Source organism: Cavia porcellus, unplaced genomic scaffold (genome assembly GCF_034190915.1).
Source record: "Cavia porcellus strain 051 isolate PalLab524CR breed Dunkin Hartley unplaced genomic scaffold, mCavPor4.1 scaffold_28, whole genome shotgun sequence".
NCBI lineage: Eukaryota > Metazoa > Chordata > Mammalia > Rodentia > Caviidae > Cavia > Cavia porcellus.
The window spans coordinates 41025043-41052923 of record NW_026947511.1 but is presented as its reverse complement, the minus strand read 5'-3'; the positions used below and the strand labels follow the sequence as shown (position 1 = coordinate 41052923).

Here is a 27881-nt window from a genome sequence, read left to right as displayed (position 1 = left end):
CTTTCCATGTGGCTGTCTGGGTGCAGCTTTGGGCTGGGCCAGGTCCAGCCAGAGGGTGGGGGTTCTGGCCTGTGGGGTTGGGCCCACCCGGGAGGCTGCAGAAACCAGGGTGCAGCCAGGTGTGGTAGTGCCACCCAGGAATTCCCAGGCGGCCCAGCAGTCTCCACCGTCCCTGCCCTGAAGTCTGGGCCGTCCAACCGGGACGGGGCAAATGCGTGCAGGGCAGCGTAGGATCAGTGGACTCTTCTGAACCTCAGCGCCCTCCTGGGGCTTACACCCTTCTTCCCCAACGACACGGACTCGGTGCTGAGATCACAGGCAGCACCAGCTTCACTTGTGATGCTGCCATCCCATCTTTTTATTCTCTCCTCCACTATTGCTGAGACAGGAGCCAGGTCTGTGCCATGGCCAGTGTCCGGTGCCCAGCAGCCACCGAATCCTCGTCAGGAGTGTGCCACCGTCGTCTCCCATCCTCACAGCCTTCGGAGGTGAACTTGGCTGTCGGGTCCGGAAGAAACGAGGCTTCCCACAGTCCAAGAGCCTCGCTGAAGGACACGGTTGTTATACCCACCCTTTGGCTCTCCTTATTTGGAGAACAGGGAAACCTGGGGTGAGAGACAGCACAACTGACTGCATCTCCCACACCCAGGAGCTCTGATCAGCACTCAGCCGCAGAGCGGGAGGCCAGTCTCAACTGGCTCATGTTTCCCAAGTGAGAGCAAGCCTCCCCGCGCCCACCCCAGGGCGACCTGGAGTTGGGCGGCCACACCTCTCTCCTCAAGTCCCAACAGAGCAGATGAATTAGTGAACTCTTTTATGAAATGCAGGCATATTCTACAGCAAGGGCCAGCACTGGGTCGAGCTGCCTGCTGTCCTCTCCCTGGCTGGCCGGAGCCACTCAGGCGCTTTCTCCCCAGAAGTGGCTCATCTACTGTCTGTCTCTGCAGCCCACGACCTTGGCTAAAGCACCCACGTCTTGCTCCAAGGGAAGCTGCTGCCTGGCTGCCCCTGTGACAGGCCACTCCTCGCCCTTCCTCCTGATCCCTGGTCCCCAACCTGGAGATGACACTGGGAGCAAACATGATTGTTCCTGATGTCAGGCCAAGCTGGACTTCATAAGTGGTTCTAATTCACTGGAAAACAGGCATCAGCCTGGGCTTTCAGGGCAAAGGACAAGTGTTCACCACACAGATAGGTCACCTTTGCTCTGAACGGGCCAGTCCTGCCACTCGTGACTTCCCGAAATGCCTTCCCTGCCAGCAGCGACCTCTCTGCCTATCTTCTGAGGCTGGCCAGCATCGTGGCCTGCACAAGTAACACTGGGGCCTGGAAGGAAGGTTACTCAGGCTTCGGTGGTCAGGCCCCAGCCCTCCTGGCTCCTTGGGCCCAATCCCAAGTGCTGCTCGGGTCTAAACAGCAAAGCAGCCTTCATGCTCAGTCTCCTGTCTGTGCACACCAAGTCTCCTACCCTGGGCCTCCATGGAGCTAGAGGTTGGGAATTGATCCCTGTCATGCCCGGCACCCCATTGTTCAGTAGGCCAGCTCCAAGAACTGTTCTCAGTGACTCTGACTCACTATAGCAAACAGTACCAGAGTGGAAGCTCAGGGCCAGCAGGACTTGTCCTCTCCTCCCTCTGCACCCTCCCCACCCCTATCTGCAGGATCCACAGCTGCACCCACACCGAGCTTTGAGAAGCGCAGCCCTCCAGCTGCCTTGTCGTCCTGTCGTCTGACTGTCTTCAGAATGAAGACTTGTCTGTGTCTGGATCAGGCTGTCTGACACCTGCTTGGACCCTCCCACCCCCCAACAGCGACAGATTCCCAGGCCCAACCCCTCAGAGTGGAGCCCAGAGCCAAAGGCTCAGGACATGGCTTTCCGGTGGGCGCAGGGGTAGGCATAGGAGATGGGATGGCGCGTCCCAGGCCTCACGGTGAACGTGTTGACGTGCGACCTGGAGGGAGGGGAGAGAGCTGTGAGGTTCATGTGCTGCCATGTGCCCCAGGGCACCAGCCCAGGTGCCCTCCTGTCCCTCTGGACTTAGAGGCCGATGGCCTGAAGCATTGCCTCCCCAGTCCTCCCACCCTGCCCCTGCCAGCCTAGCCCCAGCTTACCTGCCTGTGGCGGGTGCCAGGGGGTGCTCTCCTGCTGTGTCCCCAGGTACTCTGTACTTGGCATCACTGGTGCCACGTGCCACAGTGCCCTCCAGAGACACCCGCGGCCGGCCGTGGATTGCAGCAGGGTGTGGGCACCCGCCCGAGGGGATGCGGCGTGGTGCTGGGCCGTTGGGGGTGCCCTGGATGCGGCCAGGCCCAGGGGCACGGGGTGCCTCACCCACATACAACCGCTTCTTGATGAGTGAGCGGCCCCCAGGCGAGCTGCGCTCTGGGACACGGGGGAAGGCCAGAGCGCGTGGGAAGGCCAGAGCCGGCGGGTGCCCCGGGTCTCTGGGCGGTGAGGGAACGGGGTCGTTGCTGAACTCAGGAGGCGGTGGAATGACCTCGAAAGTGAACTCCTCCTCGCTCTCATCCTGCCTCCTGCAGAAAGGGGAAGGCGGGGATGACAGAGACCGGGGAAACAAGGGGTCCTGCGGGAGGCTGGAGGGGACAGGTCTGTCCCAGGTCTCCCGGGAGGCACGGGGCTGCATGGCTGTCCACCGAGGCGGTGAGGTTGGCTCTGTGCTCTCCGGGGGCTTTGGCTCACTGGGCACCTCAGGCCGTGCTGACGTGGGCAACAGGATGGCCTTCTCCGCCACCCTCGGCGACTTGGGGACCACTGTGAACGAGTGGGGCTTGCAGTCTGTGTAGAAGATGCTGTCTGACCTGGGCTCTGGTGGGCCAATGTGTCCTCGAAGGCTCCCGGGCAAGGAGGATCGACCCTGGGCCAGCCCGCCAGGCCGCCCCTTCTGGGCCCTCTGCCTGGCTGCCAGGAGCAGGGCCATTGGGGACCCACGCTCCACCACCTCCCCAGTCACCGGGTGCCGAAGCAGCTGGTCAGCAGGTCGGAGTGGGCCTTGGGATGCGGCTGGCCGGTCCTGAGGTTCCCTCAACTCTGCAGGCCCTGCTGGACCTGTGACCGTTCCTCCGGCCGGCGTGGGCATCTCTGTGGCAACCTCGCGGCTGGGGCTGCTCTGGTGGCTGTGGGGCTTGTAGAGGAGTGGCACTTCTTCCTGACCTGGGGACATCTTGGGTGCTGGTGGCCCGGTGGTGACCAATACTGTAGGCTGGTCTGCCCCTGGCTGGGAGGGCGCTTCACCTTCCTGAGGTTCTGGCTGTGCCCGCTGCCCACCTCGCTCAGCTGGGCCTGGCTCTTTCTCTGCTGTCAGGCGGGATGTTATGGTGGGCTTCGAAGTGCTCGTGCATGACATGGCTGACCCAGGGGTCCCCTTGGGGGCAGTGGCTGGCCCAGGGGTGGCCGTGGACTGCAGTGGTGTGGCCCGCTGAGGGGTGGTAGACAGAGGTAGTGGCTCCTTGGCCACAGGCCTGGGGAATTTGCCATGATCGGTCCCATTGGTCAAGCTGCGCCCCACTTCCAGCCGAGGTTTGGGAGGCAGAGAGCCCACACCCAGCTTGGTGTCCTTCTCTGCAGATGCAGACAGCCGAGCCTCCAGCTCCTTCCGGATCTGTTGGACGCTGGGCATGGGGGTGTCCTGAGGGTCATAGTCTACTGGGGGCAGAGGCAGGCTGAGACCCTTGTCAGGGCCACCCAGGAGTGTCTTGTCAGGCAGGCTCCGGGAGGTCGCCTCTGCTGGGGCACTTGGGTCCTTCTTGGCCTCCTTGTCCTGAGTGACCCCCGCAGGGCCTGGCCTGGGACCGAGGGCTCTGTCCTCCCTCTTGGGCCCGCAGAGATAGGCAGCCAGCTGGCTCCGCAGCTGCTCCAGCTGCCCGGGATCGCGCCAGTCTTTGGGCTCTGAGGAGGCCACAGGCTCTGGAGTTGGGAGTTTAGGTTTGGATTTGGGGGTGGGTTTGAGAGGTGGGAAGCTAGATTTGGGGTGCTTTGGCAGTCCGGTGGCTGGAGGGACTGCCTGCTCAGCAGAAGGCAGTGGAGGGGGAAGCGGGGGTGCAGGTGGGGGGAGTGCAGGAGGGGATGGGGGAGGGGCAGGGGGCGGAGGCCCAGGTGGTTCATTTGTGGGGGACTCCGCCTGCCTGAGGCTTGGGCTGGGTGGAGCCCTGGGCTGGGACTCCCTAGAATGGTCTGGCTCAGGGTCTCTGTCAGAGTACACCTGGGATGCAGGGCAGATATGGAAGCTGGGGGGCAGTGGGAGGCGGCTGGGGGCCTTCTTGATGGCTCCCTCTTCCTCTGGGGGAGCCCACTGGGCTTCCAGAGCTGGGATAGATGAAGTCCGCACTGGGGCCGGGGGAGGCACCTTGGATGAACGGGGGACAGTGAGGTGGGTCTCAGGGTGCTGTCTCTTCGGCTCGGCAGGGCTCCTGGGGGGGCTGGTTCTGGGGGTCTCAGGCTGTCTGCCATTCAAGGCCACCTCTGATGTCCACTTGGTGACCCCCCCAGAGGGGAAGAGGTTAGTCTCCTGTGTCTGTGTTTGAGGAGACGCGGGGACTGGGGGGGGTGGGGCTGGCACAGAGGGTGGTGGTGGGGTCAGAGTCACTGAGGGAGGTGCGGGAGGGATGAAGTCGGGCAAGCTGGGTGTGGACGGTGGGGAGAGGGTGTCCAGGCCAGGGGGTGGCGGGGGTGCCATGGTGGGTGGTGGTGGTGGCAGAGGTTCCACCAGCAGCGGGGGAGGTGGGGGAGCTGTGGAAGGGGGTGGTGGTGGCGAGGACTCCTCTGCAGGCTGTGGCAAGTCCTGGGGTGGCCTTGGGGCCGGGCCTGGGGGAGGAGGGGGGATGAGAGTGTCCTGGCCATAGGGCTCGGGCCTCAGGTCCCCCACAGAGCTGTAGAGCCGAAGGCTGCCATTGACCAGCGAGCTGCCACCTGAAAGAAGAGAGAGAGGCAGTAATGGGAGGGGAGGCAGCACCATCCCTGTCAGCAGCTCACATGGGTCCCCTCCCTCGGCCTGGGGCCTAGCAGAGCGAGGATCTGAGGAAGGGCTGCTGCTGACAGCCACAGGGAACCCAGACTGTTGGATGCTGAGTTAGGAGCTGGGATATAGCAGTACACAAAGCACCAGCTGGGCACGGCGGTATACACCTTTGACCCAGCACTCAGGAAGCTGAGGCAGGACGATCCCCTTGAGTTGGAGGCCAGGTTGGGCTACACAGTGAGACTGTGTCAAAAACAAACAAAATGGAAACAAAACAAAACAAAAAGACAGTAACAAAGCACCAGACAAGATGAAATGCTGGCACTCTCTCAAGTGGATGCCTTCAGGGGACGATGAGACGCAGACCCGTTAGAAATGATCACCACGAGGGTGTGTGCTGCAGGAAGACCGACAGGACAGACGGGAGCCAGAGCATTCGGGGATCCCTGACAGGGACACAGGGAGGGAGGGAGGGAATGACAAGGTGTCCAGCGGAGCCTTCTGGGCAGAGGTAGCAGGCCAACTCCTGGAGCACCTTAAGGGTGCTGAGGGACAGGGTCAGACCCTGGGGCCCTCACAAGGCCTTTCCTGTGAGTGACACGGGAAGTTCCCAGCCAGTCCTGAGCAGCTGTGTGACTTACATTCCCTCCAATATTCACTGATGCCCCAAAAGGAAACAGAGCCGTGAGGGTTTGGGGGACTTGCCCAGGAAAGCAGAGCCCAGGTGGGGGGCGCTGGGCTCAAAGCCAGGATTGTCTAGTGACACTGGTTCTGTCACTGAACTTTTTTTTTTTTTGGTCTTTTTCGTTTTTATCGGTACCAGGGATCGAACTCACAATTGCCTGCTTGCAAGGCAGGCGCTTATGCCGCTGAGCTAAATCCCCAGCCCCTTGTCACTGAACTTTTAAAAAACATTTTTCACTTTTTATTTTGAGACAGATTCTGTATCACTAAGTTGCCTAGGCTAGGCTTACATTAGGGATCCTCCTGCCTCAGCCTCCCAGAGCGCATGCTGGGGTTACAGGTATACATCACCACGCGCAACTCCATGCTTGGCTTTTGAATTCGGAGCCAAAGGAGGAAAGAAAGATGGGACGAGCCCCAGCCCCAGAGTCCTCTTACCTGTCACATATTTACCTGCAAAGTCTTCAGGGACAGAGGGTGTGGGCACAGCCAGTCCATGGTTCTCCTGGGCATTCTGAAAGGGACCAGAGAGAGAACAGGGACAAGGAGAGGACAGATAATTAATTTCTAAGTCACTGCATTGGGGCCACCAATGCCTGAAGCTCACAGGGTGTCGCGGGTGTAATCTCGGTCTCAAGCTCACTGAAACCAGAACAGGTGGCTTGGAGAAGGTGGATATGGGGCACGGTGGACTTCGTCCCTCCTGGTGGCCCTGCTCTGCAGGCTGCAGCCAGTGTGGGGCCCCTGCCCTTCAGAGGGACACAGGGCAGCGCTCCCAGTGCATAACCGGGTCTCGTGCTTGTGTTTAAAGACAGACACGGCGTCCTGCTTGACCCCACTGAGGACACGTCCACCCCATCCACTAGGCCAGCCTGCGGGCACGGGGTCTGCAAGCGGCGAAGGACCCTACCTCAACTAAGCGTGCACACAGAGGCACCCACCATCGTGAAAGGTGCCAGCCCCTCAGCACCTCCTCCCCCTGCCAGTTTTCATTAGGTTTTCACAGAACAGATGATGAAATCCAGCTGGGCCGGGTGCCACCCCTGCCACAGAGCCCCTGGCTCTCTAACGGCAGTGCCCGGCCCACACACTTTGCATCCCACTGCTCCCCAGATGGACGTCTCCATGCCACTGAGGTCCGCACACCTGGCCCTGTGGGGAGTGGCAGTGCCTTTCCTGGCTCTCGATGACCAGACCTCCGGTCCCAGCCAGCGCGTCTCCCTCGGACACCTGTCACATCCACCTTGCGCTCCAGCCTGGCCTCTCCCTTGGTGTAGCACTGGATTCTGCAAGCACCAGACCCATTTCTGGTTCCTGGCTTCTGACCTACATCCCCAGCCCTTCTTAAACGTCCCTGTCCTTATTTTAGTTCATTTTGTTTTGGTGAGGTTTGGTGCGACTGGGTCTCCCTGGGTAGCTCAGACATCCTCCCGCCTCAGCCTCCTGAGTGTTGGGATTACAGATGCACACCTCCTTGCTCAACCCTTTCCTTTCTTTTGTCTTTTTCCTTTTTATCGGTACCAGGGATTGAACTCACGACTGCCTGCTTGGCAAGGCAGGTGCTTATGCTGCTGAGCTAAATCCCCAGCCCCCTCCCTTTCCTTTCTTAAACAACCCTGGAGCCTGGATGGCCTCGCTCCATCACCTCATCCTTCTGTGCCTCTGCTTGTCCCACCCAGGAGCAGAGCACAGGGCCTGTGCCATCCAAAACCCCAATGCCACAGGCATGCAGGTCACCACTGAGTGACCCTCACGGGGCCTTGTGTCCTGGTTCTGACCTGAAGCAAACTGGGCCTTCAGGATCCGGATGGGGATGGTGACGTCAGAAACAGTCATGTGTGTGCCATGTGCCAGCACAACCCAACAGCTTGACCGATGTCGCCTCATCTCTCCTGTGTGCCCCTCACCAGTTGCCCACCCCCCTTGTGAAAACAGAACAGGGCATGGTGATCCCAGCGCTTGAAAGGCTGAGGCAGGAGGATCACTTTGAGTTCAAGGCCAGCCTGGGCTACATAGCAAGACCCTGTCTCGAAAAACCAAAACATAAGAATAGAGACGCAATTAGGGACAAACAACCTAACATCTCCAGCCCAGGAGCAGGGTCAGTCCATCAATTTTTTTTTTAAATATATTTGAGACAGGTTCTCGCTACGCAATTCAAGCTGGCCTTGAGCTACTTGGTAGCCCAGGCTGGCCTGGAACTCGGTGCGATCCTCCTGCCTCAGCCTCCACACCCAGCTCATCAACTCTTTGTACTCTGTCCCCTAGAAGGTTGAGATCCTAGCATCAAAGCTAGGATCCTGAACCCTAAAAGGCCCTCCCTGGCTCCCGGCAGTAATTATGTGCCCAGGAAGGTGTGGGAGGAGCTCACAGCCCATGCAGACTTTCCTCTCTTTTGATTTTGTTTTCCTTGCTTGTTTCTGCAGAGCTGAGGGTTGAACCCAGCCTGCTCTCCCGCCGAGTTACAATCCTCATCCCCGCCTTTTACATCTTGAGATAGGGCCTCAACACACTGCCCAGGCTGGCTTCCAACTCAAGATCCTCCTGCCTCAGCTTTCTGAGCAGCTGGGATTGTACCACCTCCCCTAGCCTTGACTGATGGTTTTGTTTTTATTCATGGTGTGCTGGGGATGGGGCCCAGGACCTTGCACGTGCTTGATCTTAAAGCACTCTGCAAACACAGGACGGAAGTCTGGCTCTAAGTGGCTGTCATCAGCGCAGGCAGAGCTCTGGCATTTTAGGTGACTCAACCCACAAGAGGGGCCCCAGGCCATACCCAGCATCGCACTCAGAACCTCTGGGAAGCTCTGTGGCCCCTAGCAGCCCCTTCTGTGGGGAACGGGAGGCAAACACCAAGGCCTTTAAGCCTTCCTCTCAGAAAAACTTTGGGAAGCAGGTGGCATCCAGTGGGCCAGCCTGGGAGCGACACAGTAGATGTGACAGTGGTATCCACAGGTGCCGAAATTCCTGCCCTTCGCCTTTAGCTCCAAGAACCCAAGAGAAACCTCATTAAGAGGCCTTGGCCAGCGAGTTCAAGGCCAGCCTCCGCTCCACAGCTCTGTGTTAAAAACAGCAATTTAAAAAAGAAAAACAGCACTAAATAACACTAAACTAAGAGGAGGATTTTCCCAGGTGTGGTGGCACATGCCTGTGACCCCAGCACTCAAGAGGCCGAGGCAGGAGGACCACTGTTATATGGATGTCAGCCTAACTAAATGGGGAAAAACCAAAAACGGTAAAGAGGGCTCTGTGGGGTACGGGTGTACCAGGAAGGGCATTCCTGCGGCAACTGGCAATAATGAACATAAACAGTACCTCAGGTAACCACGCTGTTGTATCAACACTAACTTCCAGAATGTTCCAGATCTCCAATCCTACAGAATGGAAATAGCCCCTAAACTATGGGGAATGAAGGGACACAGTGTCTCAACTTGCTCTTCAACAGCTCAGAAAGAAACAAAATGTAGGGGCTGGAGATTTAGCTCAGCGGCATAAGCACCTGCCTTGCAAGCAGGCGGTCGTGAGTTCCATTCCCGGTACCAGGAAAAAAAAAAAGAAACAAAATGTATATACACACACACACACAAAGAGAAGGAAGAAAGAAAAAATTTAACAAAATGTGGTCATAATCCCCCCAGGCTCCTAGGGGATTCCGGAAGAAAGAAAAAATTTAACAAAATGTGGTCATAATCCCCCCAGGCTCCTAGGGGATTCCTTGTAACTCTGCTGCAAGGTTTCTGCATACTAGGGTTTGTCAGAAAGGAAGTTACACACTTAATGCCATTTTAAAATGCTTCAAATGATACATTTGATGGATGTGGTGACCCATGCCTTAGGAGGCTGAGGTAGGAGGATCTCCATGGGTTCAAGGTCAGCCTGGGCTGCACAGTGAGCTCAAGGTCAGACTGAACTACATAATAACTGAATTTCCCTGTCTAAAAAAAAAAAAAAGATAAATTTTACATGTTTTATAGTTTTTTAAAAACTGGGGTGGGGCTGTAGCTGAATGGTAGAGCACTTGCCTAGTATGTGTAAGGCCCTGAACTCAGCCCCCAGCACTCTAAGATGCTGAGGCAGGAAGATCCTAAGTCTGAACCCAACCTGAGCAGCTTAGCAACTTAGAGATGCTGCCCAAAATGAAACAAAGGGCTGGGGATGTAGCTCAGTGCAAAAGCCCTGGGTTCAATCCCCAGGGCAGAAAAGCAAAAATAAAAAAGTAAAAAGTTAAGAACATCCACAGGAAAACTGTGAGGCACTCAGGCAGGTGTGGCCTCTGAGGGTGGCGGCCACGTCAAGAGCAGGTGGACCCTAATCAGGACAGCAGAGCACAGGGCAGGGGATGAGCACTGAGTGGCCACTGTCAGGGCCGCTTCGCCCTCTGTGCTGGCCCAGGGGACAGAGCCTGGCGACACTGGGCCTCAGCACTTCCTGGTCCCCACACCCAGAAGATGCCCAGAGCTAAGGTGGCCACACGGGGTTCACATGCAAATCTCCCACGGCGGACATAAGCTCAATCTCTGTCTGGTCCTCAACACTGAAGAATTCCACTCATCATCTAAAGAAAAACCACCCAGTGCAGTTATAATTTTTTAAAATTTTGGGTGGCTGAATGGGAAGACGTGCATTTCAGAGTTAGTCGCTGGCCTTGTTCTCCAGGGGTGCTCTGTCCGTGTCTGCCTGGCTGGCCTGAGCAGATGGGCGTCTCCAGGGCCTCTGCATCAGTAAGGTTTTCAGGCTGAGAGGAGGGTGGGGCAAAGCACTGGCCTGTGGGGGAGGGGCTCATCTTCCTGGTGTAATGGATGGGGGTGGAGCCTGCTGTTCATCCCACTGGGAGCTGGGGGCGGGGTCACACCCCCATGGTCCCTGCATACCCTGCTGGCCTCCTCACACACACATCCTCATGCCTGCGATTCCTTGGAGCCCAGCCAAGCCGAGAAGGGCCGGAGCAGTTGGGCGCTGAGATAGCTGCACATCACAGAATACAGACCTCCCTCCCATCGGGGCCAGAGCCAGGCTGTAGTCTGGGGAGGGGCCTTCAATTCCCCTACCTCCCCACCCCGAACCCCAGGTCTTCAGCTGGTGCAGCCTACAGAGAAGGGCTGTGCTCCCCAGGGAGCTCCTAGGAAGTGTTTTTTAATTAAAGAACCCCAGGGCCCCCAAGCCTCCCTGGTTCTTCAGCCGCATTGGATCCTCGCAAGGTGCCATGCTTCTGCCATGCAGAGGGACCCTCAGACCCAGGCTCCTGGGACCCCTGCTAGGTCCTGTGCTGTGGGGCCCAGCCATGCCCTTCTCCAGTGCAGGAGCCAGAAGGATCAAGGGAGATGACCTTGGAGACCCGCCCCTTCTAGCCTGGACTCCAGAAGTCCCTGTTCAAACCCTCCAGACCCTTTTGGGGCTCCCTCCCTGGTCCTCACCTCAGAGCTCCCTGGGGTCCTCGCTTGAGCCCCAGGGTGGCCAAGGGGCAGCTGTTTGTAGGCTAGGACAGGGGTGCAGATGGCCTGGGAGGCTCAGACTGAAGCCTCACTGTAAGGGGCCAGGCAAAGGGGCTGGGGCCCGATGCATGCTCTTAGGCAGGCCTCTGGACTGCTGTAACCCACAACCCCTCCTCCAACACCAACCACCCAGATCAGCCAAAAGCCTACAGACACAGTCTCATAGCCGGGCACACACCTCTGATTTCAGCACTCGGGAGGCTGAGGCAGGAGGATTGCCAAGTTTGATGCCACCCTGGGCTACACAGTAAATTCAAGGTTGTTCTGAGCTACACAGTGAGACACTGTCTCAAAAAAAAAAAAAAGGAATAAAATAAAATCACGTCCTTGCCTGGTTCACCCGGAAGGATGGGAGGAGGAAGGGAGGTGCTGACTTAAACTTGTGCTCTAACTCCTTGGCAGTGGGGGGGGGGGAGGGAGACTCCCTGGGCAGAGCCAGAGCCAGGCTCAGCTGACTCAGAGGGTGGGGTGACCCAGGGAACTCTCATGGCCCCGGGCACCCTGGGGACCCGTCTAGCCAGTTTCCCTATCTGCCACATGGGTATTTAGCTTGCAACTCCTAGCTGGGTCCTGACAGGGGAGCCCCAGAAAGAGAAGATGGTGACACAGGCCAGGTCCCCTCCCCCAGCTGCTCCCACCCTGGGCCTGTGTCCACCAGCTCTCAAGCCTGGGGATGCAGGAAGGTGGGTGGCCTTTGTGGGGGGAAGGGCGCCAGGCCGAGTCAACAGGGCTTCCCCCCTTTTCAACAGGGAGTTGCTGCTGGGGACTGTGGAGGACCCTCTGGTGCACCCCATGATGGCCTGGTCCTCGGTTACCCCAAAATCACAGGCCGAGCTGGGGAGGGGTCGCATCTTCCAGAGGGCTGATGCTTCCATGGCTACTACTATGCTCCGAGGGGGAATGAAATTCATGGGGTCATTCTGTGGCACAGTTTTGGCATCTCTGGAACCACAGTTAGAGGCCCACTACGCCTCCTGGTGTTGGGATTCTTTTGTTTTCTTTTGTTTGTTTGCTGTTTGGAGACAGGTTCTTGTTAGGAAGCCCAGGCTGGCAGTGAACTCACAGGGATCCTCCTTCCCCAGCCTCCAAAGGGCAGGAATGGCAGGTGTGTGTCACGGTACCCTGCGTGGTGTTGTACTTCTATACTGGTCCATAACGTCCAGGAGTTGCTTTGTAAGCAGAAAATACAGGGTTTCGAGTTTTACCCCCCAGGGCCCTGGGGGAAGTGGAGGTGCGGCCAAAGTCACACTTGGTCAGCCTCGTGTGGAATCTTGGCTTCCGGCGGGCAGTGATGGGCAGTGGTGAGACGGCTGTGTCCTGCAGTGTTGGGCACAATGTGTGACTCCTGGGCTCCAAGTGTCGCCACTGTGAGGTCCACCAGGTGCCCTGTACTCAGCGGCACTGCTGTCCTCCAAGCCTAGGCCTGGGACACCTGCGAGGCTGACTGTCCACACTGCAGTCTGGGCCCCCTACAAGGCAGTCCCTGGCCCCATAGGGCCACTCGTGGGTCATGCAATGTGCTATCCAGGCAGTGGTCTGGATTATGAAGACACAGGATAAAAAGAGAATGTAAATCTATCTCTTGACTCTTTTATATTGGCTGAATCCTGAAATGATAATCCTTTAAATCTATTGGGTTAATAAGTAAGATGTATGATTAAAGTTAATTTCAGCTAGGTATGGTGGCATTCTGGGAGGCTGAGGCAGGAGGATCACAAGTTGGAGTCCAACCTGGGCAACCTATTTCTTTTTCTCTTTTTTTTAACTTTTTATTTTTTTTATTATCAGTACCGGGGATCGAACTCACGACCGTGCGCTTGCAAGGCAAGCACTTATGCCTGCTGAGCTAAATCCCCAGCCCCCTATTTCTTTTTCTTATTTATTTAATTTTGTGTGCTAGGGTCAGAAGCCAGGGCCTAACACAGGCAGGACAAGTGTCCTGCCACTGAGTGACCACAGCAATTGCCCCTCAGCTATGTCTTTTAACTTTTTAACAAAGCCACTAGGAAATGTGGAGGTGTCCCACAGTTTCTGCTCACGCCCCATCTAGGGAACTCTGCACACTTTAACTAGAAGCTGTCACAGGGTATCTGTCTTGGTCTTTTTTATCCAGAACCAAAGCCTTGCCCTGTCTCTCCCCTCACCTCTCATTTCCTGTGATTTTAGACCCACAGAGATAATTTGTTTCAAATGCCCCTCCCTAAGGTTCACTGCTGTGTGGCAGCTCAGATGCCCCCTCTTCCAAGAAGTCCTCCAGGACCACCTCACAGCTACGTTAGCCGCCCTGCTGGCCCATCTCTAACGGTGTCCCTCGCCCACCTTTGCCACAGGCTGGGACGCCAGGCTCAGTCAGCACCCATGCAGGGCCCGGCAGGCTCAGGTGCCATCCCTGGGGTTCCACCAGGGAGGAGCTGTCACCCCAATTCCAGCCTTCTTCCTGGGAGAGCCACCTAATTGGTATCAGGGAGGGAGAGAGGGCCACAGGGGGCATCCGGGGCCCAGGCCAGGTTAAGAGCCTCTTTACTCACCAGCGGAAGGAAGGTGAGCAGGGGCCGCACACGTGGCCGGGCCTTCAGCGTGGCAGTTCCTGACTCACTGACGGTGTCGAAGCGGGCGTCTCCGTAACAGATCCCATCTGTTGGGCAGAGCAAGGGGACTCCGTGAGCCACAGGACAAAGCAGGCCTCTGGTCACTAACTGAATCCATCCTGCAGTCCGCAGCAAGAAAGCCAGACCCCACGGACCCCCACCCCCGATCCGCTGAGCCCCTCTGACACAGGAAGGTTCTATGGATGGAGCCGGGTGTGGTCGTCCTAGCACTTGGAAGGCTGAGGCAGGAGGATCCCAGAGAGTTCGAGGCCAGCCTGGGCTCCCTTGTGAGACTGTCTCTCACACACAAAAAGGGTCCTACGGAGGGTATGTGTGCAAACAGGGCCGCTGGAGTGCACTGTGGGAGGGACATGGGGTTCTTCCTGGGGTCACCTCCAGAGTCCTGGGGCTTCCAGAACCAGCAGCCACCTCCCTCCTGACCTCCCTAGACAGGTCGGAGCCTGCTTCCCTTGGCAAACTGGCCTGGGGGAGCCAGAGCTGAGGCTTATCTCAGATAGGGAGGAAAGGAGCAGAACAGCCGCAGGCCTGGTGGTCCCTAACCCTAAACACCCCTCCCCGTGGGCGCGAGACAGGAGGAGACTTCAGAGGGCCCCTCTGGGTGGGAGTAGGGGGTGGCCACGGCAGGCAGCAGGGACAGGACTGCAAGGGCAGGGGAGGAGGGAGGGGAAGAGGAGGGAGGCGGTGGACTGGGAGGAGGGGAAGAACAAAGGGGGTGGGAGTAGGGGGGAGGGGAGGGGAGGCCGAGGGCTTTCTTCCCCAAGGGACTTTCTCCTCTGCAGCCAGGGCAGATCCTGAGCCCAGAGGAACCACCCAGATGTGCCCCCTTCCGGAAACTGTGAGGAAACCATAGAACTCCTCACCCAAGAGATGGGCTTGACCTGGTTTTCCTGAGCCTCCGGCCCTGCCCTTGGGAGGAACGGAGTCTGGGATGTGACTGGAGGCTCTGAGGAGCACCCAGTGTGAGATGCAGGGCCCTTGGGTGCTGCCTCCCAAGGGACATCAGGGCGCCACCTCTACAAAGGCCGTGCAGCAGGCTGTGGGAGCACCACCAAGGCTGGCCTGAGTCTGGACTGGACTGGACGGGAGGGGAGGGGAAGGGGAGGGGATGGGTTAGGCCTGATCAGAAAAAAGGATCCCAGAGAGGAGTGTCCTCCAGGACAGGTCAGATCTGAGGACACACGTGGGCTGGGTGGGGTCGTGGCAGGGACAGCATCGAGATGGCCTGGGCACTGGCAGGCCATCCGCCTGTCTCTTCTCATCTCAGTGTCTGCAGGGGCCTGGTCCTCCCGCCTGCTGCTGAGTTACAGCCATGCCGATGCCCACTACCTAGGACCTAGGACCCCCGGAAAGCCACACAGCTGAGCAACCCAGCAAGGAGGAGACGCTAAGGAAATAATGAGCCATTCCAGGCAGAGGAAACCGCCTGGGATTCTGGCACTCGGGAGGCTGAGGCGAGAGGGTCGCCATGAGTTTAAGGCCGCTGTAGGCTACATAGTGAGACCCTGTCTCAAAAAACAAAGAACACCAGGTGTGGTGGTGCATGCCTGTAATCCCAGCGCTTGGGAGGCTGAGGCAGGAGGCTTGCTGTGATTTTGAGGCCAGCCTGGGCTACAAAGTGAGTTCAAGGCTAAACTGAACTGCAGAGTGAAACCCTGTCTCATAAAACCAACAAAACAAAAGCCCTGGGCTGGGGATTTAACACCTGCCAGACAAGCACAAGGTCATGAGTTCGATTTCCAATACCAAAAACCAACAACAACAACAAAAAAAACGCCAAATCACACAACTCCAGGCCCTGATGCCAACAGATCAGACCCACTAATAATGCGGATACAACAGGTAAACCCAGCTCTGCGCCCAGCTGCCCAAACCTGAAAAAACAGCGCCAGTCTCCGCCCCCACCAGGACCCCACACCACAGGACCTGCGAAGGGCGCTCAGGTGTTCCTAAAACTCTCCGCCAAACCCTACAGGAAGATTTTCACTTACCACCCTCAGGGACCAGGGCTGGCAGAAATGTCACCCAACATCCAAACAGATCTGCTTCCAAAGTAATTGTGGGTCCCCAGCAAGAGGTTGTCACCTCCGGTTTCCACCTGGAGAGCACAGCTCCCCCCTGCCCTGGGGACTGGAGAGGATAGGGAGGACTTGGGGTCCCAGCTCTCGGGGGCCACTAGGAGGCCACTTAGGTCCCTGTCTCTGCTCTGTCACTTAGCCCTGTACCCCGGGAGTGCTCCCAGGGGTCTGAGCCCGCTTCCGCATCTCTGTCATCGTGATCGTGGTCCCAGTGGGTGTACAGCTGTGGGATGATGAGACAAACCCCAGAGTATGTTAGCAATGCCCCTGGCAGACACTGGTGCTCGGCAATGGCAGGTGGCTTTTGTCATTGTCATCCATGTCCTCATTGCTGTCTTGCCACACCCTGCCTCCCTCCCAGGGTTTGGGCTTCTGGCTTGAATCAGCTTATGCCACTTGCAAATTATGAGGAACACCTACCCATACTCATAGTGACAGCCACAGGGATCATCCTGAATCCTTACACAGGGGACACAGAGGCTCAAAGGGGGAGGGGCTGGACCTCCGCCCCAGCTCCTCTCCTGGACAAGCAGATCCAGTTCTTTAAGAGCCCATGTAAATAGCCCAGGATGGGTTTGGACTTGCAATCTTCCTGCTTCAGCCTCCTGTGTGTCTGGGATTACAAGCACGCACCACCGTGCCCAGCAGGGAAATAGCATTTTCATTCCCAATGTACAGATAAGGAAATCGAGGCACAGAGAGGTTTTGCAGCCTACCCAAGCGATCTGACTCTAGAATTCAATTCCCTGCGGACACAGCTTGCACAGCAAGGGGACAAGGGAGCCCATCTCTTCCCTATCTCCTGTGATTGCAGCATGAACCCGCAGAGGGAGGTGAGGGTCTCGGGTTTCTACCAGCGCACACCCGATCCTGTCTGCAGAGCCTGGCAAGCGTGGGCTCTCTTTCAGGCTTGGTTTCCCCACCTGCAAAGCGGGCCAATCACCCCCTACTATGCAAGAGAGGAAAGGAAGCCAGCTGGGCAGAAGGTGGAAGTCAGGGTGGGGAACACTGCCTCACCAGGGACCCCCAAACACCAGCCTCAGGTCTTACTGGATTTCGAGGGTTGAGAGGCAGAGGCCTCACTCAGTGTGGGGGTCCGATATCCTGATCAGGAGGAACCCAGGACCCCGCAGAGACTGGCTCCTGCTCCTCCCTCACCGTGGTCCATGCAGAAGGGCAAGGCCGGGGTACCAAGGGGGAGCCCCTTCTGCACTGCATGCAGAGGAGCAGCAGGGTGGCCCGTGTGAATGTAACCCAAAAATGACCTTAATGAGGCCCTTCCTTGCTAATTAGCAGGTCCACAGGGTGAGACCGGCAAAGGCCAGTTTGTACCAGCAAGCCCTGGCAGGCCTGACCCAAGCTCAGAGAGAGGCCTTTGTCTAAGGGCAGAGGGGACACTGAAGATTGGGCGGGGGTGCCAAGGTGGGTCTAGGGGGAGGAGGGGAGGACAGCAAGAGAGGAGGCCCGAGGTGGGCAGCTGAAAGGGCCCTGTGTGGGGTGGACAGTAGGGGCACAGCACACTGGCCCCTGCTTCCTGGCTAGGCCTGCTGTCCAGTGTCCAGGGCATCGGGACGACTGCCTCATGCCCAATCTGCCAATCGGATCTTTGCAGGAGAGCCTGACATGTTGGCGTATGTCCGTGGGAGGCTGAGGCAGTCACTGTGAGTTTGAGGTCAGTCTGGATGAGCCACCAAGATCCCGTCTCAAAAAACAAAAGTCAAACAATCCCAGAAGAGGGGCTAGGGGACATGCAGCTGAGTGGCAGAGTCCTGGCCTAGCAGAGGTAGGTGCTGGGTTCCAGCCCCCGTTCTGTGAAAAAAAAAAAAAAAAAAAAGTTGGGGGAGGGGAGGGTGGTGGCCAGGCTTGGGGGACACTTAAATAAATGTAGAGCCACCATTGGCTCAGGTGACTTTGAGCCACTTAATGCTTCTGAGCTTTCAGAGCTTTCCATGGTTACAGCCCGAGGCTGCATGCACAGAGGCCACAGATTCGCCCCAAGGTCCTAGGTGGTCTTTAGCACAGGGCCTAGGTCACGAAATGGTAAACACTAATAATGATACTGTTGTCGTTATTTTATTGGCAGCGTGAGAACGGGCAGCTCAAGCTGGTCTGCAGGGTGAAGCAGGTGACCACAGCGAGACTGGCACTTACATAATGGGCCGCGGGAGGGCGTGTGCGCATGCGTGTACCCCAGTGGCCAAGAAGCACCTCCCCCGGCCAGGAGTAAACCGGGGTCACCTTCCTGCCCCTCCAAAGCACGGGTCCGCTGCTTGCCAGGCGGAAGTGGGTGGTCAGCTCTGGGCTTCACGGTTTCCTAGGCTTTTGCTGGGCTTGCGACGCGGGAAGGGGAACCCTGGGACTGGAACAGCAGAACCAGCGCCCACCTCTGAGAGAACCGGGTTTTCCTGGTGAGGAGCTGTCGCTTTCCCTACCCTGCTGTTTTCAGGGTGTCCGCATTGTCCTTACAGGAGTGTGTTCCCAGTGCCCCGGTGCCACTGGGGAAGGAAACCCAGGACTGTCCACCCTGGCTTCACAACGAATCTCCCCTGCAGTTGGGTGGACTCTCAGGGCCTGGGCCCTGACTTGTGGGCCTGAGGAGGGACTCCTGAAACCTGCATTTTATTTTATTTTATTTTTGTCTTTTTCCTTTTTATCGGTACCAGGGATCGAACTCATGACTGCCTGCTTGCAAGGCAGGCGCTTATGCTGCTGAGCTAAATCCCCAGCCAAGGAACCTGCATTTTAAAGAAGTATCCTAGATGGGTGTGGTGGGTCCCAGCACTCAGGAGGCCAAGGCAGGATTGCCACACACTTTCGAGGCCAGCCTGGGCTACACAGTGAGTTCCATAGGAAATCCTGTCTCAAATCAGAGCAAAACAAAGCAAAACAATTGTCATGAGCTAGGTTTGATGCCCTAAGCCTATATAACCCCAGTACTTGAGAGGCTGAGGCAGAAGGATCTCAAATTCAAGGCCGGCCAGGCTGTACAGCAAGACTTTGTTTTTTTAAAAAAAAAAAAAAGAAGCCCTAAGTGGTTGTGAGGAAACCACTTTGACTGGAGAGGCACAGAGGGGCAGGCCCAGTGCTCCAGCCAATAAGAGCATCCCCAGGAAGGGGCCAGGAGGAGCCCCCATCTGGCCACAGCCCAGCAGCTTATCAGAGATTCTCAGAGATCCACATCTCTGCTTTCCCAGGCATTTGCAGCACAATTATGTGCCTCTACGGAGCCCCGTTTGGTTTGTGGGAGGAAGAAAGCTTCATCTGGACGGTGCCTGCGTTCATGAGGCCTCCTCATCCCTTCAGTGCATGCGGAAGAGATGCTTCACTTTTTCCGAGACAAAGTCCCACTAGTCCAGGCTGGCCTGGAATGCCGACAGTCCTCCCACCCCAGCCCCTCAAGGCCCCAGAATTCAGGTGAACCAGGCCTGGCTGCGAAATTCTTTGAAGGAAGCTTCCCTGGCACCACCTTCGCACCTCACCTGCTGTTGGAAGCCCATCCTGGGCAGAGACCATTACAGGGCCGCAGCACAGGGCTCCCACTTACTCTAACCCCCGACGTGCCCCTGTCTGATGCCCCCGTTCCCCCCACAGCCTGTTTTCCAAGACCCGCCAGCATCTCATCCCACAATGTCACAGACTCCAGGGCCCCTGGGAACCCAGATCCCCACCCCTCTGAATCTGTAGAGGCTCCTCACACAAGGCCATGGTGGTAGAGAAGCACCAGGGCTGGGGCGGGGGACCCAACCCACTCTCCCTGAGGGCCGGGCGGGGACATGTCCAGGGCTGTTGTGCCAGTCTCTCCCTGCTCCTTGATGGCGCCAGGTGGACACCATCCCCATAGAACAGAAGCAGCGGCCCTGAGGTACAGACAGACAGGACCCCAAGGCGGGTGTACCTCTCCAGCCCAAACTCCCTGAGTGGTGGCCTCTGCCCTGCCCACTGGCACCCCAGGGAACACCCAACTGGTCTGAGTGTCCACACCCCTGTCCATGTGCAGGCTCAGCGGCTGAGTCAGCTGAAGCCCAGCCTTGCCTGGGGGTCCGGCGGGGGGAGGGGAGGTCCACCCTGGGCTGCAGCCTGTCCGACTGGTGACAGGGCACAGAGTCTGTCTTCTCTCACTGGGGCACTGAATCCAGCAGTAAAACAGAGGAAGGACAGGGCAGCTGGCTGGAGCCCCTCCCCCCAGGCAGGCACCCCACCAGGCACCCTTGTGTCACTGCCCCCGCAAAACTCGGCTAGGAGCTGGGCCCCTGCCTCAGTTCGGATGGGGGCCTCTGGGGTCACCACTTGTCCTCAGGTTGCGTTACAATGACTGCACGGCTCCACTAGTCTCCTAAAACCACTGAGCTGTGCAGGGGTGATGGGAAACACAGAGCCTGCTTACATTTAAAAAGTTTTAAATTCCTCCCCCTGGCTTCGAACTCAGGCATCCCACAGCTCTTGCAGCCTCCTGCAGTCACTTCTCTGAGGTCCTCTTCATCACTAGTGTTTTGTGGTTCGCTGCTGTGGCTGCTTTGATGCCCTAAATTGATTTCTGTTTCACGATCATCTTGACTTTGGGGAACAGACACAAGTCACACCATGCCAGAGCCCATGAACAAGGTGGGTGAGGACAGAGTGTCGTGTGTTTGCCAGCCTGCCTTTCTATTGGGTGGCACCTGGCATGATAACACTATTTTTTTTTTTTTTTGGTCCTGGGAATTGAACTTAGGCTCCTATGCTTGCCAGGCAGGCGCTGTGCCACCGAGCTGTACCCCTTCTAACGACACTTAGGAAAAAGAACTTCCACACCCACTTCAGAAAGTGACAAGGATGGGGATAGCCAGGTGGCGGCAAATGCCTGTAATCCCAGAGCTCAGGAGGCTGAGGCAGGAGGATCAATCTGAGCTCAAGGCCAGCCTGGGCTACATAGCAAGAACTCTCTCAAAAAAGCCAACAAAAACAGCAACAACCAATGAATGAGCTAAGTGTGTTCAAAGCCAGACGCAGTATCTGAGGGGGGCTCCTGGCGATGTCTTTTACTGCAGTGAACTATTTTAAACATAAATACACACTGCATTGCTGGCTGGGGACATCCTCTGACACACCTCGCGCTCTGGGGAAGGCCCTGCCTCAGCCATTTAAAGTCTGTGCCGTGGGGTTGTCACTTAACCGCCCTGAGCCTGCTTCTCCTCCTTCTTCAAATAAAAACTAATAAGAATGCCAGACTCTAGATAAAGATTCCTAAATCAACAGCACAAAGATTTGAGAGTGGAACCTTGCACCCAGGAGCACTACCTGGGTGTTTGCTGTGTGACGTTTCCTTTCTGCCTGGGGAGGTGACCGGGCCTTGCTGTGAGGCCCTGCACATTCCCAGCTCGGCTTGTCCCAGTACTGCCGGCTTGTCCCAGTACTGCCGTCCCACCAGGGTGGCCTTGCCCTCCTCTGGCCCTGGTGCTCCGAAGATCGCTCGAACAGGGGCTGGGAAGGCGCACAGCCACCGAGTATCCCTGCTGGGCAGGGGTGGGGGTGGAGTCCTCCTGGTTCCGCGTGCTCTTGTCCCTGTGCCCCTACTTGACTGCAACCCGTGTGCCAAGGCCGACGTTTGCCACCACTCCACCCCTCAACCACGAGCCACACACCAGGAGTGAATTCCTGTCCCCACCCCTCCTGGAGTGCAACTGCAGAAATACACAGGGGCCTGGTGACCCCAGCCAGACCCAGGCAGGACGGGTGTGTGCTCAGGCGCCTGCTGGGACACTCGCTACCTTCTGGGGCCTGCAGCAGCCGGGGTCACAGGGGGGACACCTCGGCCAAAGCTGTCCCATCTGCAGCCCCTCAGATGGCGCTGGGCGGGGTGCTGCATGAGCGGGGTCACAGCAGGCTGGGAACCCTTCTGCAGGGGCTCCTCCTGACTTTGCCCAGGTCTGATCAGTTGGTAGCCAAAGGTGGGGTGCCGGGGATCCCCAGTCTCTGCCCTGGGAGATTCCAGCCGGGGAGCCAGGCACCCTGGCCTTAGACCTGGGGCGCAGCCCTGACCCAGCAGCGTGCGGACTTGCCCGGGAGGCTGAGGGCGCAGCAGTGTCGGGGAGCAGAGGCCGGCGGGGACGGGGGACAGCTCGGGGCCCAGGAGCCGAGCGAGTGTGGGCGGCGGCTCCTCCCCGCCCGGCCGCGGCCGCGCTCACCGAAGTCCCGGGTGTCCTGGTCGGGGGCCTCCTGGGTGAAGATCCAGGGCGGGTTGGTGGCGTAGAGGGACGTGGAGGTGGAGCTGGGGTGCTTCCTCCCGAAGAGCTTGCTGAGGGTGCCGGGCACCGCCGGGCTCTTCTTCATGGTGCCGCGGGGCGCCGGCTCGCCCTACCCGGCCATGTCGCTGTCCCTGTGCCTGTGCCTGTCCCCGCCCGGCCGCGCTCCCGGGAAATGCGAGCCACCTGGCCAGGTGAGGGCGGCGCCTGCCCAGCCCCGCCCGCCGCCCGACTCCCCGGGCCGCATTCCTCCGAGCCTTCCCACTGCAGGCCTTTGTGGCACCAGGCCGGGACCTCGCCCAGCCCTGGCCCTGCCCCTGCCCCTGCCCTGCCCTGGGAAGCCGCCCCTCCCCCAGGTTCCCGCCCCTACCCCTGGGCCCCGGCAGGCCGGGGACTCCCCTCCCGCAGGCGGTTCGAGACCAGGTCCATCTGAGCGCTTGGGAAACTACCGGTACGCCAGCTCCAGGACAGGCCTGGCCAGAGCTGCCCAGCGTGGGCTGGGCTCAGGCCTGTAACCCCAGCACTCTGGGAGGCCCAGGACGGTCCCAGCAGGATCACAAGTTCCAGCCCGCTAGGGGCAGTTTAGCTATTTAGCAAGAACCAGTCTCAAAATAAAAAATGAAGGTTAGGTGTGGTGGCACACGCCTGTGAGCCTGGCACACAGGAGGCTGAGACAGGAGGGTTGCCAGGAGTTCAGGGCCAACCTGGACTATGTTGTGAGTTCAAGACCACCAGCTTGAATCACGAGACCCTGTAAATATAAAGAGTTGAGCATGAAGTTCAGTGTGAAGGCCCTGGTCTGGTCCAGCCCAGTACAGAAAAAAAAAAAAAAAAAAAAAAAAGCCAAGAGGAAATGCCCATAGGGAAAAAGAACCAACAGTGACATAGCAAACTGCTGACGGTGAAGGTGGGGACTCCCCTCCCTGAGAGGCCTGGAGAGGACGCAGGGTGACTAACTTGGCATTTTGCGGTCATCTAAAACCAGAAAGGGCGTGGTAGTGCACTCCTGTAATCCCGGCACTTGGAAGCTGAGGCCGGAGGATCACCACGAGTGAGAGGCCAACATGGGTTCCAAAGTGAGTTCAGGACCAGACTGAACTACCTAGTAAAACCCTGTCACAAAAAAGGGAAAAAAGCAGAGACGGGGAGGGCCCACGGAGGGTCAGGTGGTGCTCCAGAAAGACGCCCAGTGTTCTACAGGTGGCCAAGCCAGGTCCCAGAACTCTGGGAGGCTGAGGCAGGAGGATCTCTATTTCCAGCCCAGCCTAGACAACTCGGTGACTTAGTGAGATCTTGATAATCCTTACCCTAATTTTTCTACACAGAGCGTTTTGGGGTCTCACCAGGAAGCTGGGGTACATAGGAATGGGGTAGCAGACTACAAATGACTAAACCATCGTCAGTGCACCCCACAGAAAGTAAGAGGAGGGGAGACAGGAGGAGTCCAGCGAGGCTTCTGGGAAGGAGCCAGGACTGGAGGTGACCCATGAAGAGGGTGGTCAGAGAGGCTTCTAGAACCAGTCCGTCCATCTTCTCTATGATCTCTGGAGGACGCAGGGATGCCCTATGATACCTGGGCACCAGCTACCCATGCCCTAGGCATTCGCTGCTCTTTCCATGGGGTACGGGGCAGCTCCTGGTGCAGCGCTGCCCAGCACTGTGGGCAGCAGAGGCCCCGGTCACCAGCAGCCCCCCACTCAGTGTGGACAGGACCCCAGAAGTTCAACACTAGGTTCCCAGTGCCTACGTGGCCAGCGGAGTCACAGACCTGGTCCTCGAGTCCCAGTCACCACAGTCTGTCTGGGAAGACAAGGCAGGGACATCTGCGGGGGTTTGAGATGGTGGCAGCGACTGGGGGACCCTGCACAGCAAGGCGGGGCCAAGCATGGAGGCCTGAGAGCAACAGCTGGGAAAGTCAGGGAGGACTAAGTGTCCCTAGGGGTTGGCGGGGACACAATGGTGAGGTGTCCTCATGCTGAGTCTGACACTGCTCTGAGCAGGACCGCGCCACCATCCACCCAGCCATTTCCAAGATGAACTGATAGGCAGGGACCCAAGCCTCATGGCAGCATCCTGAGTCCTGGGCGAAGCCGGGCTGGTAACTATGGTCTCACTTGTTTGTTTTGTTACAGAGAGTCATTAAAAAGTTAATGAAAGTGCTTACTGGAGGGATGTGGAGAGATAAAGAGGTGAAAAATAAAACTCCTTTTTTTTTTTATGGCACTGGGGACTGAACCCAGGGCCTTTGCACTGACTGAAACGCACCTGCTTCCCTTTTAAATTAGGACACAGCATCTCACTCAGTCCATGAATCACTAATTTGAATTTGAGATCCTCCTGCCTCAGCCCCCTCCCAGGCTATAGGATCACAGATATGTGCCATCACACCCTTTTACAGTATCAAATAATGTAAATATATTTAAGATGAAAGAAATACGCAGGCAGGAGAGTTTGGCACAGACCCCTGCTGCCTAGTGCAGTCCCTGACCAGTGTGTATTGAGTTCTGTCCTACACAGCTGGTGGGAGGGCCAGTGGGCAGAGGAAGGGCTGGGGGAAGGGAAGCCTCAATTTATTTTTCCAGGCAGGGTCTTACTCTGTAGCCAGGCTGGCCTTGAACTCATGGTGATATTCCTGCCTCAGCTTCCCAGATGCTGGGATTACAGGTGTGCATCACAGTGCCCAGCTGGAAGCTTCTTGATTACTCATTAATCATCTGATTGGTTGATCCAGCAGGAGAGGAAGGGACCAGGACTTGTTGCTCAAACTGGAACCAGACAGCTCTGTTGGCGTGGTGACTGTGTCTTAGAGACACAGAGGGGCTTGGGAATGAGTGGGAGCGGAGAGGGTCCTCAGGGTGCCTTTGTCTGTGTGTGGCACAAGGCTGCCAGCAACAACCTCTCCTGGCTCCTCATGAAGAATTAGTAAGCTAGTGGAGGCTGAGGCAGGAGGATTGCTGTGAGCTCAAGGCCAAGCCTCGCCTTACACAGTAAGACCCTGTGTCAAAAAGGCAACTCACACAAACAAAGTAAGATAAGAAATGTAAGGACTGGAGATTTAGCTCAGCAACATAAGCACCTGCCTTGCAAGCACGTGGCCATGATTTGGATCCTCAGTACCAAAGACAAAAACCCAAAACAAAACAAAAAGTGTAAAGCATCCAGCCCAGAGGGCTGCAGGGGAGGTGGGCTCAGCAGGGAGCACCCCTACGAGCCCCTCCAGTTTCTGCCTATGTGGCAGGTTTAGGGGTCCTATCTCCCTGGGGCCCCAGGAATGAGGGCCCCAAGAGCTGGCACTGCCTCACCAAGACCTGTCACCTAACCACACCTGCTCCTCCAGGAAAGGAAACAGCAAAATGGCAGAGAGCCTGGGCCTGTAATTAATTACATCCCGCTCAGCAGTGACTCAGGGGCCTGGTCAGTTCCGGAATGTGGGTGGGCCGGGCCCTGTCAGCACACCTTCCCCTCCCCCCGGAGCCCAGGCCAGGCTCTGAATGGGGACACCTTTGTCCCCACAAGGGTATCTGCAGCTGGGGACACGAGTGACAGGCTGTGAACCCACCCCGCAGATGACGATGACGTTGGCTTCTGACACCTTGATCCACGTCCTGTGCCTGCCCGGGCCAGCAGGCAGGGGTCCCAGTGCCCACCGCTCTGCTGCTCTTGATGCTGTCCTGAAGGGGCTGGGCGGCTCGCCTAAGGGCCTCACATCTGAGGTGAGCCTGGCTGGGGACTGCTGTGTCTAGTGGGCTGGACACCTGGAGGACACTGTATTTTCCTCTCAGGTTCTTCTCTTGTGGTGGGGATGGTTTGAGACAGGGTCTCACTATGCAGTTCAGGCTGACCTTGAACTCACAGCCATCCTCCTGCCTCAGCCTCCCAAGTGCTGGGACCAGAGCTGTGCACCATCAGTGAGACTGTGGGCCCGATTCCTGGCTCTGCCCATTCCGAGTATGTGACCTTGGCCACAGTTTCCCTACCCCAAGCCCCGCCTTGCAGGCTGGGCTGCTGGACGAGGTTGTTAGGGGCTCTGTGAGGGTGAGAACTAGGCAGCCCACAGAGGGGTTGGCACAGGCAGTGCCCAGTTCTGAGCCCCCTCCCCTCCCCTGCGCAACTCTGGCAGTGCTGAGCTGAGGCCAGGTTGCCAGAGGCTGCAGGAGGCCAGCAGGATCTGCCAAGGACTCCTGACAGAGAGGTCCAGGCACCAAGCGGGTGCCTAAAAGTCACCTTGGCTCCAGCACGAAATACTCCGTTCTGAGATGCACCCCACATTGTGGAACAGTACTGGACTTGCATACATTTTTTAAAAATACATTGTTATATCCAGAAAGCAAAACTAAAACATCTAAACTGGGTGTGGTGCGTTACACCCACAGTCCCCAGCCACTCAGGGAGGCTGAGGCAGGAGGATTACAAATTTGAGCCCAGCCTGGACAATTTAGTGACTTATCAAGAACCCCTCTCAAAAAAAAAAAAAAAAAAACGAGCAGACACTTTTCAGACAGTTTCTGTTATGCATTTTAGGTTGACCTTGAACTCACTTTGTAGCCCGGGCTGGCCTTGAACTCACAGTTATCCTCCTGCCTCAGCCTTCCCAGTGCTAGGATTACAAGGTATATGATACCATGGCCAGAAAAAAAATTTTTTTAAAGGGCTGGTGTATAACCACTGCAAGGGTCTTGGGCTTGATTTCCAGTATGAAAAAGAAAGAAAAAATCTAAGGAATATATGTAGCTCAGTGGTAGCCCACTTACCTAGTATTCCTGAGGCCCTTAGTTCCATCCAGCAATGAAAAATGTAGTTTGAAAGAGCCATGACCCCTTTCAAGCATGGCATCATGAGACTGAGGCAGGAGTATCACTTTGAGCCCAGGAGTTTGAGGCCAGTTTTGGCAATCCAGGAAGAAGCTGTCTTCAAAATAAAGGGGTGGGGGGGGGACCACAAAGACCTGGCCATGAGGCCCCGGAGCATGGTTTGTGGGGACAGGAAGTCGGAGCACTTGGGGCCCATCCCAGGGAGCAGAGAGGTAAGACAGAGACCCCGTCTGGAGGGCAAGGTGATGGTCCAGCAGAAACCGGAAGTTCGCCCAGGTCCGCGGACACGGAACAATCTTCCAAAAACAGGGATGGAACCTTCAAGAAAAAGCCTGAGCAATGGAAGGAAATCAAGGCGCTGGAAAGCATGCCGGCCACGGTGCCCGTGCCAGCCACCCAGAAGCTGCTCCTTGCCTGGCTGGGATGCGGCTGAGCACGGAGGCCACAGGGGCGAGGTGGAGGTAGCTGATCTTCCCGTGCCGCGGCTGCCAGAGGCACGCTGGTCCCCTCATCCTGAGCCCTGCAGTATGGACCAAGCCTCTCTCTTGTTTTTCGGGGTGCAGGGACTGAACCTACTGAGCTGCAACCTCACTAAATCGCTAAATTTTATTTTTTACTTTGAGACAGAGTCTCACTAAATCGCCAAATTACCCAGGCTGGACTTGAATTTGTCATCTTCCTGCCTCAGCCTGTCAGAGTGCTGGGGTTCCAGGCGTGTGCCACCACAGGCAGCTCTCAGCTGCAGTCTCCATCTTCCAGGAGCTTCGTGGACCGGGAAAATAAGGTGGGACGAGCGGCTTCCCAGGCGGCTGCACTGAAGCAGCGCTGTCCGGATTTCAGACCCGGCACTGCTGTAACTCCCGGCCCTCCCGCAGCAGTTCCTCCATGGAAGCCGGCAGCAGAGCCTGGGCTGTCCTCACGCCCTCACTCGTCACAGAGGGTGGAGACTCAGAGCGCTGAAATCGCTTGTGTACTGGCACAGCTGAGAAGCAGCAGCAGCTCTGGGATTTGTT

The 27881-nt window shown here is 57.4% G+C and overlaps 1 protein-coding gene across 3 annotated transcripts; it reads right to left on the bottom strand.

Moving 5' to 3' along the window:
• Positions 1-329: 329 nt before the first annotated feature.
• CUNH6orf132 (chromosome unknown C6orf132 homolog) lies at positions 330-27735 on the bottom strand. 3 transcript variants are annotated; one of them, XM_063238874.1, is made up of 5 exons: positions 26809-27735; positions 13681-13787; positions 6099-6174; positions 2113-4927; positions 330-1952 (listed from the first exon to the last, which is right to left on the bottom strand). In XM_063238874.1, exons 1-5 carry the CDS (start codon positions 26891-26893, stop codon positions 1862-1864), a joined length of 3174 nt encoding a protein of 1057 aa, XP_063094944.1. In that variant the 5' UTR covers positions 26894-27735; the 3' UTR covers positions 330-1861. The 3 variants fall into 3 exon arrangements, with proteins under 3 accessions (XP_063094944.1, XP_063094942.1, XP_063094943.1); XM_063238872.1 differs by lacking the exon at positions 26809-27735 and adding an exon at positions 22001-22343; XM_063238873.1 differs by lacking the exon at positions 26809-27735 and adding an exon at positions 22001-22342 and having other exon boundaries at positions 6114-6174.
• Between the last annotated feature and the right edge of the window lie 146 nt (positions 27736-27881).